At 32.3% G+C, this 14,759-nt stretch overlaps 8 protein-coding genes across 8 annotated transcripts; 5 read left to right on the top strand and 3 right to left on the bottom strand.

Moving 5' to 3' along the window:
• Positions 1-89: 89 nt before the first annotated feature.
• Positions 90-866, top strand: PPL_06932 (uncharacterized protein; the record flags this gene model as incomplete). The annotated part of the gene is made up of 2 exons (XM_020577782.1): positions 90-182; positions 243-866. 2 exons carry the CDS (start codon positions 90-92, stop codon positions 864-866), a joined length of 717 nt encoding a protein of 238 aa, XP_020432230.1.
• Positions 867-1,583: 717 nt separating this feature from the next.
• On the top strand, positions 1,584-2,993 carry PPL_06931 (Delta14-sterol reductase; the record flags this gene model as incomplete). The annotated part of the gene is made up of 1 exon (XM_020577781.1): positions 1,584-2,993. One exon carries the CDS (start codon positions 1,584-1,586, stop codon positions 2,991-2,993), a length of 1,410 nt encoding a protein of 469 aa, XP_020432229.1.
• An 85-nt stretch (positions 2,994-3,078) lies between these two features.
• On the bottom strand, positions 3,079-4,262 carry PPL_06930 (uncharacterized protein; the record flags this gene model as incomplete). The annotated part of the gene is made up of 2 exons (XM_020577780.1): positions 3,079-3,092; positions 3,578-4,262. 2 exons carry the CDS (start codon positions 4,260-4,262, stop codon positions 3,079-3,081), a joined length of 699 nt encoding a protein of 232 aa, XP_020432228.1.
• A 292-nt stretch (positions 4,263-4,554) lies between these two features.
• On the bottom strand, positions 4,555-4,875 carry PPL_06929 (uncharacterized protein; the record flags this gene model as incomplete). Its single annotated transcript, XM_020577779.1, has 2 exons — positions 4,555-4,790; positions 4,869-4,875. The coding sequence occupies 2 exons, from the start codon at positions 4,873-4,875 to the stop codon at positions 4,555-4,557; spliced, it is 243 nt and encodes an 80-aa protein (XP_020432227.1).
• A 1,186-nt stretch (positions 4,876-6,061) lies between these two features.
• Positions 6,062-7,632, top strand: PPL_06928 (uncharacterized protein; the record flags this gene model as incomplete). Its single annotated transcript, XM_020577778.1, has 3 exons — positions 6,062-6,064; positions 6,307-7,202; positions 7,311-7,632. 3 exons carry the CDS (start codon positions 6,062-6,064, stop codon positions 7,630-7,632), a joined length of 1,221 nt encoding a protein of 406 aa, XP_020432226.1.
• A 420-nt stretch (positions 7,633-8,052) lies between these two features.
• On the top strand, positions 8,053-11,735 carry PPL_06927 (uncharacterized protein; the record flags this gene model as incomplete). The annotated part of the gene is made up of 5 exons (XM_020577777.1): positions 8,053-9,472; positions 9,535-9,606; positions 9,673-10,605; positions 10,656-11,504; positions 11,665-11,735. 5 exons carry the CDS (start codon positions 8,053-8,055, stop codon positions 11,733-11,735), a joined length of 3,345 nt encoding a protein of 1,114 aa, XP_020432225.1.
• Positions 11,736-11,809: 74 nt separating this feature from the next.
• PPL_06926 (uncharacterized protein) lies at positions 11,810-13,875 on the bottom strand (the record flags this gene model as incomplete). The annotated part of the gene is made up of 4 exons (XM_020577776.1): positions 11,810-12,769; positions 13,027-13,075; positions 13,545-13,679; positions 13,760-13,875. The coding sequence occupies 4 exons, from the start codon at positions 13,873-13,875 to the stop codon at positions 11,810-11,812; spliced, it is 1,260 nt and encodes a 419-aa protein (XP_020432224.1).
• A 125-nt stretch (positions 13,876-14,000) lies between these two features.
• On the top strand, positions 14,001-14,660 carry PPL_06925 (uncharacterized protein; the record flags this gene model as incomplete). The annotated part of the gene is made up of 1 exon (XM_020577775.1): positions 14,001-14,660. One exon carries the CDS (start codon positions 14,001-14,003, stop codon positions 14,658-14,660), a length of 660 nt encoding a protein of 219 aa, XP_020432223.1.
• Between the last annotated feature and the right edge of the window lie 99 nt (positions 14,661-14,759).

The following is a 14,759-nucleotide window of genomic DNA, read 5'->3' as shown; positions in this document are numbered from 1 at the left end:
AAGTATTAAAAAAAAAATAATATAGATATTAAAGTGAAATAATAATAATTATTCTAACCTTTTTAATATGAATTTTAAACTATTCTATGATGAATAAAGAATATATTTTTCAACAATTTTTATTCTTAATATTATTAGTTTTTACTAGTTCTGTAATATCATTAAAACCATGTGGTCATGAAGTAAGTATTTCAAATTAATTGATTTTGGTAGAAACAATAATAATTAAAACAATATCTTAGCATTTTTTAAGCTTTGTAACACATTTCAATATAAAACCGGTTCTACATTATATTGGTGAGAATAATAATACCAATTTCGAAAAATCACCGAATGCCAGTTCATGGGATCCGAATTGGATAGAGTCTATGGGTGGTATCGATTATCCCGATAGTCAGAATCGTTCAGGATTCTTTCCTATCAAATTCATGCCACGACAGAATGTGTTTTATTGTGCTCTGCCATATAACGACTTGGATCAATGGGGTCGAAAGATTTCTTCGATTCATATCCCGTGGGCAGATGAAATCGATTTGAATGACCACCGAGATTCGATCATACAACACCGCTGGATTCGTGTTGCCACCCACGAAGTCGAGGGATATTGTCAATTGGAAGATGTAGGACCTGGTGGTAGCGATGATTTCGACTATGTTTTCGGACCTGCACATGCAATACCTGAGTATGAACACGGTGGAATTGGAATTTCACCAGCTCTTGCCCAAGTGCTAGGTATGCTAAATCATATAAAATCAAGAGACATGGTTATGTGGTCATTTGTCGATGAACATCATGTTCCAAATGGTCCTTGGATATTTAAAAAAGAGAAAAAAGAAAAACTTTTAAGAACCAAAAGAAAATATTAAATAATTTATAAAATAAATAATTAAAATGTATAATGTAAAAAAACCATTCTTATTTCTTTAATAATCAATTAAGATTATTTGATTTCTTTTTTGTTGTAACTTGATCACATCTCTGGTAAAAGTTGATCGACAACCAATAAGGCGACATAGAACTTCCAAAAATCAAAAAAAAAACAAAATCAATTTTTTTGTTGCAACATTTTTTTTTTGTTTGGTTTTGTTGTTTTTTTTTGTTTTTTTTTGAACAAGCAATTGATGAAGATGAATAAGGAAGTGGAGTCTAGGTTTTTTTATCTTTTTTTAAAAAAGCGAAAATTTATAGCTGGGATTTAAATGTGACCGCCATCTTTAGTTGATAGTTATTTTTTTCTTTTTAGTTTTTTTTTTAATTTTTTTCAATTCTTTTTTTTTTTTAATTTTTTTTTTTGGGATCTGTTCTCTATCCAACCTTCTGTTGATCAGAGCTGACTCCACTCATTTTAACTTTATCATCGTTTGTTTTATTTCTTCACTTTCGTTGTATCACTTTCATCTTTTTCCAACATTTTTTATTTGTTGTTTTTTCCAAATTAATTATTACCGCCTCTATTTAAATTTATTTAAATAGAGTTCTACTTTTTGTTTCTAAAAATCCAATAACGAACAAAAAAAATTAATTAACAACAACCAACCAATTCTAAAAAAAAAGAAAGTATTTCCAACAAATCTCAACAAACAATGTCAACTGTTTCAAAGCGTCAAAACGCTAACACCAATAGCGTCAGCAACTCTGATGTTGATTTCAGCTCCAACCTTACCGATAAGCAACGTAAGGAGCTAGAGGACCTCAAGAAGCCAGCCAAAGCCAATGAATTCGGTGGTGCCATCGGAACTCCATTGCTTACATTTGGTTTGCCAATCTTGGTCTACTGGTTGTGGGCATCGCTCGAGTTTAACCAAGGTTACCCATTGCGTCCAGAGGAATTGAGCGTCGCCGGATTCCAAAAGTTCTTTGTTGACCTCTACTACCTCGTCATCTCTTATGCCTACCCAACCAAGGAAGCCGCCGTTATCTACTTTGCCTGGTTCTTCTTCCAAGCATTCTTGCAACACTTTGTCCCAGGAAAAGCCACCCTCGGTAGTCCCCTCCCAGGTGGTAAGCGTTTGCCATACGTTCTCAACGGTTGGGCTTCATGGTGGATCACCATGATTGCCGTTCCAGCCGGTGCCTACTTTGGATTGTACAAAGCAACCATCCTCTACGACCACTACGCCCCAATGTTGACCGTCGTCAACATCTGGTCGTTCGTCTTTACCATCCTCTTGAAGATCCACGCCAAGATCAAGGATGAGGAAGAGCGTATGTCTGGTTACTTCTTCTACGATTTCTGGATGGGATTTGCCCGTAATCCACGTATTGGTTCATTCGATCTCAAGTTGTTCTGTGAAGCTCGTCCAGGTTTGATCCTCTGGGTCTTGTTCAACTTCTCCATTGCCGCCAAGCAATACGAGCAATTCGGATTCATCCCAATTTCAACCATCATGGTTTCCGCCTTCCACGCCTGGTACATCGCTGACTACTACTACCACGAAGAAGCTATCCTCACCACCATGGACATTATCACTGAGAAGTTTGGTTACATGTTGGTCTATGGTGATCTCGCCTGGGTTCCATTCACCTACTGCTTCCAAACCTACTACATCTTGAAGCACACCGATGCCGCCGGTAAGCCAATCCAAATCACCAACGAGTACGCTCTCCTCGTATTGGCCATCTTCTCTGTCGGTTTCTACTTGTTCCGTTGGGTCAACTCACAAAAGCACGCTTTCCGTCGTAATCCAGAGAATCCAATCTGGGGTAAGCGTCCAGAGTTTATCGCCACCAAGCGTGGTACCAAGTTGTTGGTATCCGGTTTCTGGGGTATCTGCCGTCATCTCAACTACACTGGTGATATCATCATCTCATGGGCCTGGTGTTTGCCATGTGGTTTCGACTCAATCGTTCCATACTTCTACGGTATCTACTTTACCACTCTTGATTTCCATCGTTGCCACCGTGATCATCGTGCATGCCTTGAGAAGTACGGAGATGACTGGAAGGAGTATTGCCGTCGTGTACCATACGTATTCATCCCATACATCTTCTAAATTGATTGACCATAATAAAATATATAATACAATAACAAATTGTTTGTTCATATCATATAAAAAAAAAAATTATGTTTCTTTAAATTTATTCGACATTGACTAATGAATTGGTGAAACAGTGATGACAATAAGAGAATTGACAAGAATAAAAACAGATTGAATTCATACAAAAAGTTATTCAAAGATCATTAATATAATAATATGAATAATTCAATACATTAACATTTTCATTCATTTTTTTAATAAATTACACTATTTAAAACTTTGTAATATAATTAAATATTTGTTTAAAAATAAATAAAGATAATTAACATTTTTTTTTATTATTGTGATTAATTTGCCAATATCAATGGTAGTTTGAGTGGTACTACATCTAGCTATTTAAGGATCTGATCATCATATTCTCCACAATCAATTGCTTTGCTTCAAATGGCTCAAGGATGTCAAAAAGGTCTTCAATTTTGGCTATATCGTCAATTTGAGACAGTTCTTTTTCGATTGTGGATTCAAGAAGTGCAGGTTTTTGACTTGGAACATCAAAAAAAAAGGGTTGATTTCATTTGCCTTTCCTGTAAATGACACACCTGTTCTCTTTTCAACATACATTTGCATCAGGCGATAAGCTTCTGATGGATATGCAGCACTTAGTGATAGGATCTGTCCTGGAGGTGATAACCATCTGAAGTTCCAAAGATTACTAAGATTGGTCAGTATGTGGAGTACTGGATTTGTGGAATAATGGTTAGCACATAGGAGCTGAGAGTTGGCCTGATTAATACTGGTATTTGAGAAAGCTCCACCCATAGGGTCTTTCTTCAACTCAATGACAAACACCATATTGCTTCGGACTGCATCTAATGCGTCATTGGTGGAGAGAGTGCCTACAATATCTGACGTACCTTTAAATCCAACAGCCAATGGAAGACGAGATGTGAGGAATTGTTGGATTTTTGATACATCTTGAAATTTGACTTCTGGAACTGCGGACTGAAAATTTAGTTTGAAATACTGAAGGCATGCATCAATCTGTTGTTGTTCAGTCTGATAGGTCCATTCGTAGCCGGAAATTGTATCTGCGAAAGGACGACCAAAATCGGCTTTTGCATCAACGATGTCGATACCCAAACGTCTTTGAGTATTAACCCAAGCATCTGTGCTAACTCTGGACATCGAAACCGTCTCAAACGGATTTAGATCTTTGAGGTGATCTTGAATCATCTCAAAATGCTTGTCTATATTTTGTGAGATAGACTTAAAAGCATCATCCATCATCTTGACTTGTTTTTCTGATATGGCTTGGATTATTATAATTCTAAAATGTACATTCATTAAATCTATATTCCTTGTACCAAAACTATTCCCAAAGTAATTCCTAATCTTATATCAAAGTTGTAAGTATTATATTTATATGTTTATATGTATATTATAATATGATATTCTTACCAATGTAAAATAACAAAGAGTAAAGATAGATGCAAGGAACTATATAGGTGTATTTTATTGAAAGAGGGTAATAATGTATGTAAGTGTGTATGTATGTGTGTATATGTATGTATGTAGATTAAGTAAACTTATTACCATTGGTGGTATCGACTACAGTGGTAGGTGCAGTGGCAATCATCTTGGTAAGATAATCATCAAGAATAGTATTATCAGGAGGATTGGCAACTTTTGATCTGTTCCATGAATCGACAATGAATGCAGCCTCGTTTATGTCACGCTTGAGAAGGTCTCTGCATTGTTGCTTCAAAGGATCGGTAAGATTGCTCGCGAAAATGGCATCAAGCGCATTACTTACTATAAGTATAGAGAAAGATTAAACTTGTAAGTAACGAGCATTGTACTGTGAGAGTGAAAGTATGCCAACAAACATACAAGACATCTTGGAGGTATTAATTGATTATTATTATTATTATTATTATAGAGATAACAAGAGTAATATATATATATATATATATAACGACACTAGTACTTGGATATCTGTTCGAGTGTTGTAAAATTCTGACTGAATGTTTGTTTTTTTGTTTGGTTCTTGTATATATATATTTAAAAAATGATGACAGACATCTCATCTACCAGCATCCTTTTATTTAAATTATTAAAAAAGGATTACTTAGGATTTGAAATTAAGATTTATTTTACTGTAGTATTATAAATTATAAATCAATTCTCATAAATACAAGAACAACATTGATATAGCAACAACAATACCACACACAAGTCCCACAGTGAACCTCTTTCATCACCATTACCATCACAAATTAAGATTAAGGAAGAGCCAACCATATCTGGCTATGAAGTCGACAAACCAGCAGCATGTCTTTGTAACCAAGTTATAGCCCAGGTTTCATCACATATCAAAAAAGTTGGCAATTTTTAGGATACAACTATCTCAATTGAATATCCTAAAGGAGTCAGTTGTACATCTTGTCATATGGTCTGCTCTACTTATTTTAGAATTAAAGGTCCATCAACTATTTCGGGAGTTTTCTTATATTTTTGAAATCCTGCTTGTTTAATTAAATTCTTCGAGCAAGAATTCCAATAGTCATAAATGGTTTGAAGAGATGGGTAAAAGAGAATATACGTATGTTTATTTTAATATCATAACTATTCTTTATAATTTCTAATTCTTTTTATTAATAGGTATAGTCAATGTTGACGGATTAACTCCAAAGTCACCCAATTCAAAATCTAAAACATCAACCAAGACAAAGTCAATAGAGATCTCCAATTCTAAGACCACTACCAAAAGCGCAACTGGGAGTAAAATTGTATTCTTTATATTGACCAACTGGGTTTAAAATTAGTTTAAAGAATAATAAAAAAAAAAATAATAAAAAAAGTAAAAAATAAAAAAATTTGATCATAAACTATTGACGACTCTGATCTTCAAAAGAAAAATCACAAAAACAAGTAAAAGATGTCTAATACAGATAAACAACAATTCAAAGCGTGGTGGCAGACCGAAAGTAAATTTAATATGAGACTGATCCACTATAAATTTTGATGAGAGACCTGCCACAGTTCATTTGGTTTAAAATATTTTGCAACACAAAAAAAAAAAAATGGTAAGTGAATATTGCGTCATAAAAAGATTTTTTTGAAGATTTTTTTTTCCCCCACACTACTTTTTTTTTTTTTTTCCTTTATTATTTATTATTTTATATTTTTATTTTTTTATTTTTGTTTTTTATTTATTATTATTATTTTTTTTTCATATATTTTCATTTTGATTTTTATAAAAAAAAAACTATCAATTTTTGATTATTAATTTTATACTAATTTGGGAAAATGAATAAAGAATTCACAGAAAAGAAAATCCACTTTCCCTGAAAGACTAAATTGCTATGAAACTAGAACCACATTGACTAAAAGAAGATCCAAGTCAAAACAAGTAGTATCTTCAGTTGTTCCATCTGTAGCACCAACTCCAGTTATCGCACCAACTCAGGATGTTCTACCCCCCATCGCACCGGTTGCACAGTCTCCAATCATTACTGCCCCACAACCAACTACAGGTATTATAATACCTAGCCCAATACCAGTTATCGATCAGTCCCCAGTCGATACTTCAAATATAGTTCCAACAACACCGTCTCCAATCAATGCTCCTGCAGCTCCAGTGGTTCCTTGTCCTCGCAGAGAAATAATATGGGTGGATGCTGATGATAAGAGAATCATTCCAGACCAGTCTCTTGAGGTTGTAGTCTTTGGTCTCCCAGTATCTCAAACTCCCATGGTCCATCACTTGAAAAAAGTAGAATTATCGTATTATTCTTGCCCAAATATCTATTCTCCGCAATATCCGGTCCAACTGCACCCAGCACGTGCTCTGGCAGAATCTTCCATATCAACAAATCATATACACAATGTAGATGAGAGCAACATGGACGACCGACAGTTCAACTCAGTAGCAGTAACAGTTCCATCCATCAAATGTAATCAAAGTAAAGATCCACACAGATTGATGAGCACATCGATGAATATCGTCAAAAATACCAATATCGGGAATGAAGTTCGTATTACAACAGAGGATTTAGTGCTTCAACATAAGAGATTAATGTTGGACCAGTTTCTATTCCTGGCTGAAAACAGAATCAATGACAGACTAGGGGTACGTGGCGGAAAATGCGTTAAAAATCTGGATATTGGAACTGTGGAGTTTGGAGTGTTGGTGGCACACTTTAACAAGCATCAAACAGGTAAGTAATTATTTTTTTATTTGTTTTTTTATACGTGTACACATTATATTTAACCAAATTAAATACTATCAGATACAAACATGAAGATGACCAACAAAAAAGTAAAATATAGTATTGGATATCAAGATGTCCAAACTCCAACTACTAAGTTTGATTTTTCTAGGTATAAATCAAATTCGAATATGAATGAAGAACTCTTTAAGCTACCACCATTATACACCGATGGATGGCACCAGAATGTATTTGCAAGGACATCTGTTTCAAGTAAAGATATAATCAATTCAAAGATAGATTGTGTGTCTTTTGTATACAATCATTATACTTGGATGGTCACTTGTAATTTCAAATACCGTAATTGGAAATGTGATGCTGCCTGCGTTCGTGGCGCTGAACCACCAAAAAAGACCTTGGTTGTGGATCATTTAACTGGTTGAATGACTAGTACTCATTTATAAACTTTTTTTATCAATCTTTATAATAAACTTCCATACAATTTTTTCACTTTTTTTTGCAGTTGTGTAAAAATGTTTTCAAAACAAAACTGGCTCCCAACAACTTTCGCCTGCGCATTAATTTTAAAAAAAAAGTAAAAATTAAAAATTAGTGGGGTTAATGTGATCAGAGTGGTTTTTTTAATTTTATTCGATTTATGGATACAAGCAAGAGCCAGTTTTGTTTTGTGGAGAATCTAAAAATTTGGTGTCAAGAATATTCGTATAAATAATTGTATTTTTTTTTTATTTTATTTAATTTTAGTTTTGATTTTATTTAATTTTTAGTTTTTTTTTTGCTTTCGGTTCAACAACACAATTTTTTATTTAGTTTTACTTATTTTTATATTCATAGTGAAATAAATGGAACAAGATCATGTATTTAATTTTACAGGAATTACAATCTCTGTTGGGCGTAGTGATGAAACGGATAATGTAGTGAGACCCCAAGGTTCATTTAATAGGTTTTTCATTGATATAGTTAATAGTGACAATATCACCAATAATAAAGATAGAGCACATATAAAAGAATATAAATCATTAAAGGATACAGATTCAAAAAAAAATAGAATAATGACATTGATAAATATTATTTTATCGTTGTTTACTATTTTTAAAGTTAGTAATGAAGAGTTTTTTGCAGAAGTAAATAGCAACACAAAATATCAAGACCTTTTGTATGGTAAAGACAATCGTGTTCAGATAAAAGTAATAGTTGAAGAGGAACATATCATTAGAACAACAATCTCATCGAAATGCCTTGGAATTTCATATGGACAGTCTCTACTCAGCAACAATATTCTCAAACCTACTTCAGATAAATTGGTATCAACAAACAGTATTAGGAATGCGTCAGCTTTTTCAGAATGTACGTTAATGCAATCAATTGTGAATGTAGGTTACACTTCAGTGGGTTCTTTGGAAGTTGACAATCCAATTTTCTTTCCTATCTCTCCCTGGCAAAGATCTTCGAGCAATGCTGGTGATTTTACCAATGGAGACATATCAAAACATGTTGAGACAATTGCACACTCAGTATCTAATGATCGTATTGGCGAAAGATTTTATCAACTCCTACTGGATTTTAGAAAACAATTTTTACCCAGAAATTCAGTTTTTTCGAGCATTTGTCTAAATGTGGAACATGTCATCAAATATATGTTTCAATTGTCTTTCACAATTTTTTTTATGGATTCAAAAAAACATGGTGTTTTTGACAATTCTAATGATACTGAGAATATCAATCAGCTAAAGAATAGTAAAAAGATTTTTGAATCTGAATACTTCAAAAGCTTTTTGCAAAAGGTTAAAAATATGGGCATCTTCAAGATATCATCTGATGGAACACCCAAAGTTAATGAAGGGTTGTTTGGAATTGGCATAGTCCCATTGTTTCTTGCAAATTTACCCTCACAGTCATGCTCTTCGATTCTTATGTTAGGGATTGGTTTTGGAAAAGAATCAAATACTGCCAAATTTCTTTCTTCTGTAATAGAACAAATTAATTCTATTAAAGAAGTTACATTCAATTTTGCAAATGATGTTGTTACAATTCCCATCAAATTTTTTTCCTCAATCGATCTAAAAATGGCTCAAAATCTCGCAAGAGACAAATCAGATTATAACGGTGAATCACCTTGCCCATGTTGTAAGAAATCAGCCGATTATTTCAAAGCCGCGCTTTTGGAAACACAGATTAATGATGCTAAATGTGTAAATTGTAGAGATGAGGAAAATAATCTTTTTCCAGGTATAAAATGCGAACACACTGGTGAAGCCAATTGTAATTAATGTAACTTGAAGGAAAAAACAATTTATAATTTGGTATTAATTATTTTTATATAGGTGCGAACAATAGTAGAAATCTCGTGGACATATTACTTATTAAAGCAATTTTTATTATTTGTAGTCTTCATTGTAAGCTTATCATAGATCAATTGTATTTCTATAAAAAATTGACTTAATATTTAATTATTTTACTAGGTAAACAAAGAATAACAGAAAAGTTGTTGAAATCAACTTTTTCTATTCATACACATCTCACTGCCTACATTTTGGAAGCATTTCAATCAATTCCAGAGCTTAAAAGTATAAATCCCAAAGCAAATTTGTTTTCTCAAAGTCAATATATATATGTTGATGAGGTTGGAATGCTCACCGGTGGTGAATGTGATGCAATCTTCAAATATTTACCGGGAATTCTTTCAGAGTTTGACAAAACCGAAGAAGCTAAGATTGTGAAACAATTTCATAAGAATAAGCTTGGCGATCTACCAATTGGCGAAAGTCTATCATTGGTATTCAAGGAAGCATCGAAAGTCTTTAATAAACTGGATTCAACAAGTCAAGAGATTAAAGAGATGACAGACAATGAAATAGTTTCAATTCAAACGTTGTGCAATCAATTTTTAACACTGTTTGTCGATCTCTTTGGAGTTAGAGAGATGACTTATTACACTCACATACTATTACATATTGCGCGGTATTTGCGCATATGCAAGAAACATGGACTAAGTTTAACAATGATCAACAATGAAGGTTTCGAGTCAAATTGGAAAAGATTTTTGGGTTTCTATGGAAACAACAACAAAGGCAATGATTCATTGATTCAATTAATGAATACCCACTATTATGTTCCTATTCTCACTATTAGACTCTTTGTAATGAGTTTAAACTTTGGGTTTAACGATGCAAGATCTTTGCGAGGTGAGCACATTCGACACACCATTAGTTTGCATGATGGATTTTATACAAATGTATATTCTCAAATTCTTGATATAATAAAGGTGAAGGCAGAGAAAGATAAAAAAATTTTATCTGATGCTCAGCTTGTTGATGATGAATATACAGGTCTATTCGGAATACAAAATGAACAAAGTATATCAATAGAGAAACTTAACAAAATACTACAAACATGTAAGTTATAAAAAAATCGAAATGAAATTTAAACTAATTATTTTTTTAAGATTTAGAGAAAATTTTTGTTGGAACACTTCAACCAATCTTCGAGATTAGTTCTTTTGAATTATCTGACATTCCAAAGCCTATTGCCATTGGTGACAAAATACAACTTATTATTTTGTCCCAAAGTGCAGCCAAGATTAATCAACAGCTTAAACTCCTCATTGTCCCATCGGAGTTCTGTTCAATGAAAACACCAATGTTTTTCTATATTTGCCAGCCCAATGGTAATGTGAAATCATATTTAAAGAGAACTTTAAGTACAGATTTACTTGAAAATCATCCACCTGATTTTTTTAAATTTTTCAGCACGATCGAATTCAAAGATGTACAAATCTATTTCAACTCTCCAATATTTATCTCCTTTTTATTAAGTTATATTCTACAGAAATCAACTATAGTAATCAACGACAACAACAACATTAATAATATTAATAACAATAATAATAGTAATAATAGTATACATCAACTTATTTTAGATAATATAATAAAAATAATTACAGTAATATATAAGAAAAACCACAGATCTGAGAAGAATAATAAGAATATTAAAACGGTACCAAAAAGATTAATACGAATAGCAGAAAAAATCAAATATCATGTGGAAACTCGCAATCCCGATTTTAAACCAATTTGTGATGAAATCAGAGACATGGTTACAACTGGTTCAGAGTTGTACGATGAACGTAAGATGAAGCAAGCAATTCCAACATACTCAGAATCAACTGAAGATATAGATCGTAAATTAGATCTTATCAAAAATAAATCTGAAAGATCAGTTGGAGTTTTAACAGATATCACAATTGAATTGTCGAAAAAGAGGAGTAAAAGCGAGGTGGACGAAGTTGAATTAAGTAAATTCATGAAAAGGCATAAGAAAGATAATGCGATCACTACATTTGTCATGACCACAAGACAAAACATAGGTTCTCCTCCCGTAGTTACAACTTCTTCCAGCTCAACATTCAGTACCACACTAAACTTAAAGGAATTTATCGAAAATTTTTTTGACAGTCAAAATTCAACTCAAGACTCTTGATATCCTCGCTGCAATGGATCATGATTTCTACGATGTATTAAAATAAATCTAATTTTATAACTTTTAATATAAAGTAATACAATTAATAAAACGAAGTCACGTTGAATATAATTTTTAAATTTATTGATAGAGAGTTTTCATCTCGGTTGTTAACAAGATATGATTTTTATATATATTAATTTTCAAATAATTAATTATACAGATATGATATCTCCATTCCTCTGCTTCTTCATTGCTATCAAAAAAACCATACTCTAAAAGACCATTCTGACTTTGTCTTTTTAAATCGATTTTGTTGTTCTGCTCCCATTGAGTTGGTAGACCATTTTTGAGATCATCTAAAATTTCATTATTGTCTATAGAATGGAAACATTCTTCAATATTTCCACCAAGTCGAGGCAAAATAGGAATATTGGTTGTTGTGTGGTTGTAATGATGACGAAAGATGAAAAATCCATCATTAAAGTCTTTAGGGATCATTTGGGTACCATAATAGTGATGATTAAAATAATGAAGGAGCTGAGTACGCTCTAATGATGTAATCGTATATGGATTAAAAGCTGTGTGAGGAGTCTTATATTTAGCACCTTGACCATGAGCTAATTCATTGGATGCACAGTAGTATGCAGCCAAATTAGTTGATAGATCTAATCTGATTGTTTCAAACAATGGTCTGATGGCATAGAAATGGTCTTCACGCACTCCTTCTTGGTTTAGCGGCATTGGGTCCAATTCTACTAGGTCCACTAATGTCGGGTATGCATGAATTGGGTCCAATTCTACTAATGTCGGGTATGCGTCAATTGGGTCCACCTGTGTTAGATCCACAGCTAGTACTGGGTCTATTTGCATAGGGTCCAACTCTACTATGTCCACTAATGTAAAGTCTACATCTATTGGGTCCACCTGTGTTAGGTCCACTACTCCATGTATTGGGTTCACTACTAGTGTCTCCTCAGGCATTGGCAAAGGACCGTTGATTCTGGTGGCTAACTTATAAATTTCATCTACAACAAAATAATCATTAAATAATTTTTTATTTGGGGACACTGTTCTTTTTAAAACTGAATTATTATTATCCTTATATTATTAAAATAAATAATATTAATAAATAATTTTAAAAATAAATTTAAAAAAAAAAAAAAATACAAAAAAAAAAAAAATTAAAAAAAAAATTAAAAAAAAATCTTTTTTAAAAAAAAAAAAACAAAGAAGTTTTTCTGACACAAATTTTGCTTACCATTTTCGATTTTTTTATTTTCTGGGATTTATTTTTTTTTGAGTTGCAAAAAATCTGTCTCCCCTTTTTGATCTTTTGAGTGCCATATTAAATTTACTTTCGGTTGTTTAAGACCTGCCACCACGCTTTGAATAGATCTACCATTTCTATTATTAAATAAAATAATAAACAATCTAGATCAAGTCTTAGATATTATCAGTTTCAGTTTAGTTTGTAAAAGATTGTTTGATCATCGAAATAAATATCTTTGTTTCAACAATGAAACATTTACAAGTTCAAGTAGTTTCGATATTTATAAAAACTTTACATTGAATTCATATAAAGAGTTATTTCAAAGAACTATCGATCAAAATATAAATAGGAAGCATCTTGTACTTATTGTGGATCCATTGACTCACAATACAATCAAAGATTACTTTGTTGCTCTTCAGAAATTTAAACCAAATACAGTGGAGATGATTAGAACTCATGGTATCTATCAATTATATTCTAATATAATAATCAATTTATTAATTGTTATCAATTCATTTAGATTTCAATGATGAGCACATTCGAATGATGAGTAATACTAATGTTAATTCAATCAGTGTCCTAGTTTGCACTAGATTTCAAAACAATATTAGAATGCCATCGAATATCAAAGAAATCCATTCTGTACTACATATAAAAGAATCAAGGTTGCCACTGGAGTTGGAATCTTTAGAGTGTGGCATTAATAATCCAATCGATGTATCATTACTACCACGAACACTAAAAGTATTAAATATAGTTGGATGTGGATCAATTGATGTCGGATCACTCCCACCCAAACTTGAAGAGTTCAAACATACCCTGATGGGTTTAATAGATCGCCCATTGACAAACAACGAAGCAACACAGATGCCATCAACTCTAAAGATTGCTTCATTCTCCACTTTCTATTTACCAAGAATAAAACATCTGACATCGATACACACACTTCTAGTTTCTATCCCTATTAACAATTCTATTAGAATAGGTGATATTCCAGAGAGTGTCACTCATTTGACATTGTGCAATAATCCTAGTTCACCAACAAACATCTGCAGAGAAATGTTACCTTCCAGAATCAAACATATCAGTATCATTGGTAAATTCTCATTTGAAGCTCAGATATCATCAGATTATAGAAATACATTCTCAACACTTCAACATTTAGAAACATTGGATCTATCTTTGATTTCATTGGTAGATAATCATATATTTGGACCACTTCCAAAAAGTTTAATCAATATCTCACTTCCTTCAGTTCCCAAATTCCAATTCGATGAACTTATAAAAAGTTGTAATCAATTACCAAATTTAAAGTTTGTCGATTATGGTTCATTCAATAATGGTAACCAACGATTAAACAACACATCGATCAAATCAATCAAATTGAATTGGTTAACCAATTTAACAGATCAGTCAATACCTACATCAGTGGAAATCATAGATTTCAAAGATTATCAATTAAAAGTAGAACAAAATATTTGGCCACCTTCAATTCAATCGATATCAATCAACACTGCATTCATAGATGCCAATGATAACTTGATGAACATTCCATCAAGCATCAAAAACATTACAATCACCAATGAACAATTTACATTTAACATCAGAAGATTGGATCAACAATTCATATTATTATATGCTAATAATTTATTGAAAATCGACTCTGCAATTCTTAATATTAATTGTTTAACAAATTATATAAAGAATGCCATTAAATAAAAGAGTGAATTTATTTGAACCTATTATAATATTATAAGATTTATACAACTGATCTATATATACATTCTCCAGACAGCATAATATGAATCTACAAGTATT

This window comes from Heterostelium album, assembly GCF_000004825.1.
Source record: "Heterostelium album PN500 unplaced genomic scaffold PPL_scaffold6, whole genome shotgun sequence".
NCBI classification, from domain to species: Eukaryota; Evosea; class Eumycetozoa; order Acytosteliales; family Acytosteliaceae; genus Heterostelium; species Heterostelium album.
Note: the sequence above shows the minus strand (reverse complement) of the source record. Positions and strands in the feature narration are given on the sequence as shown.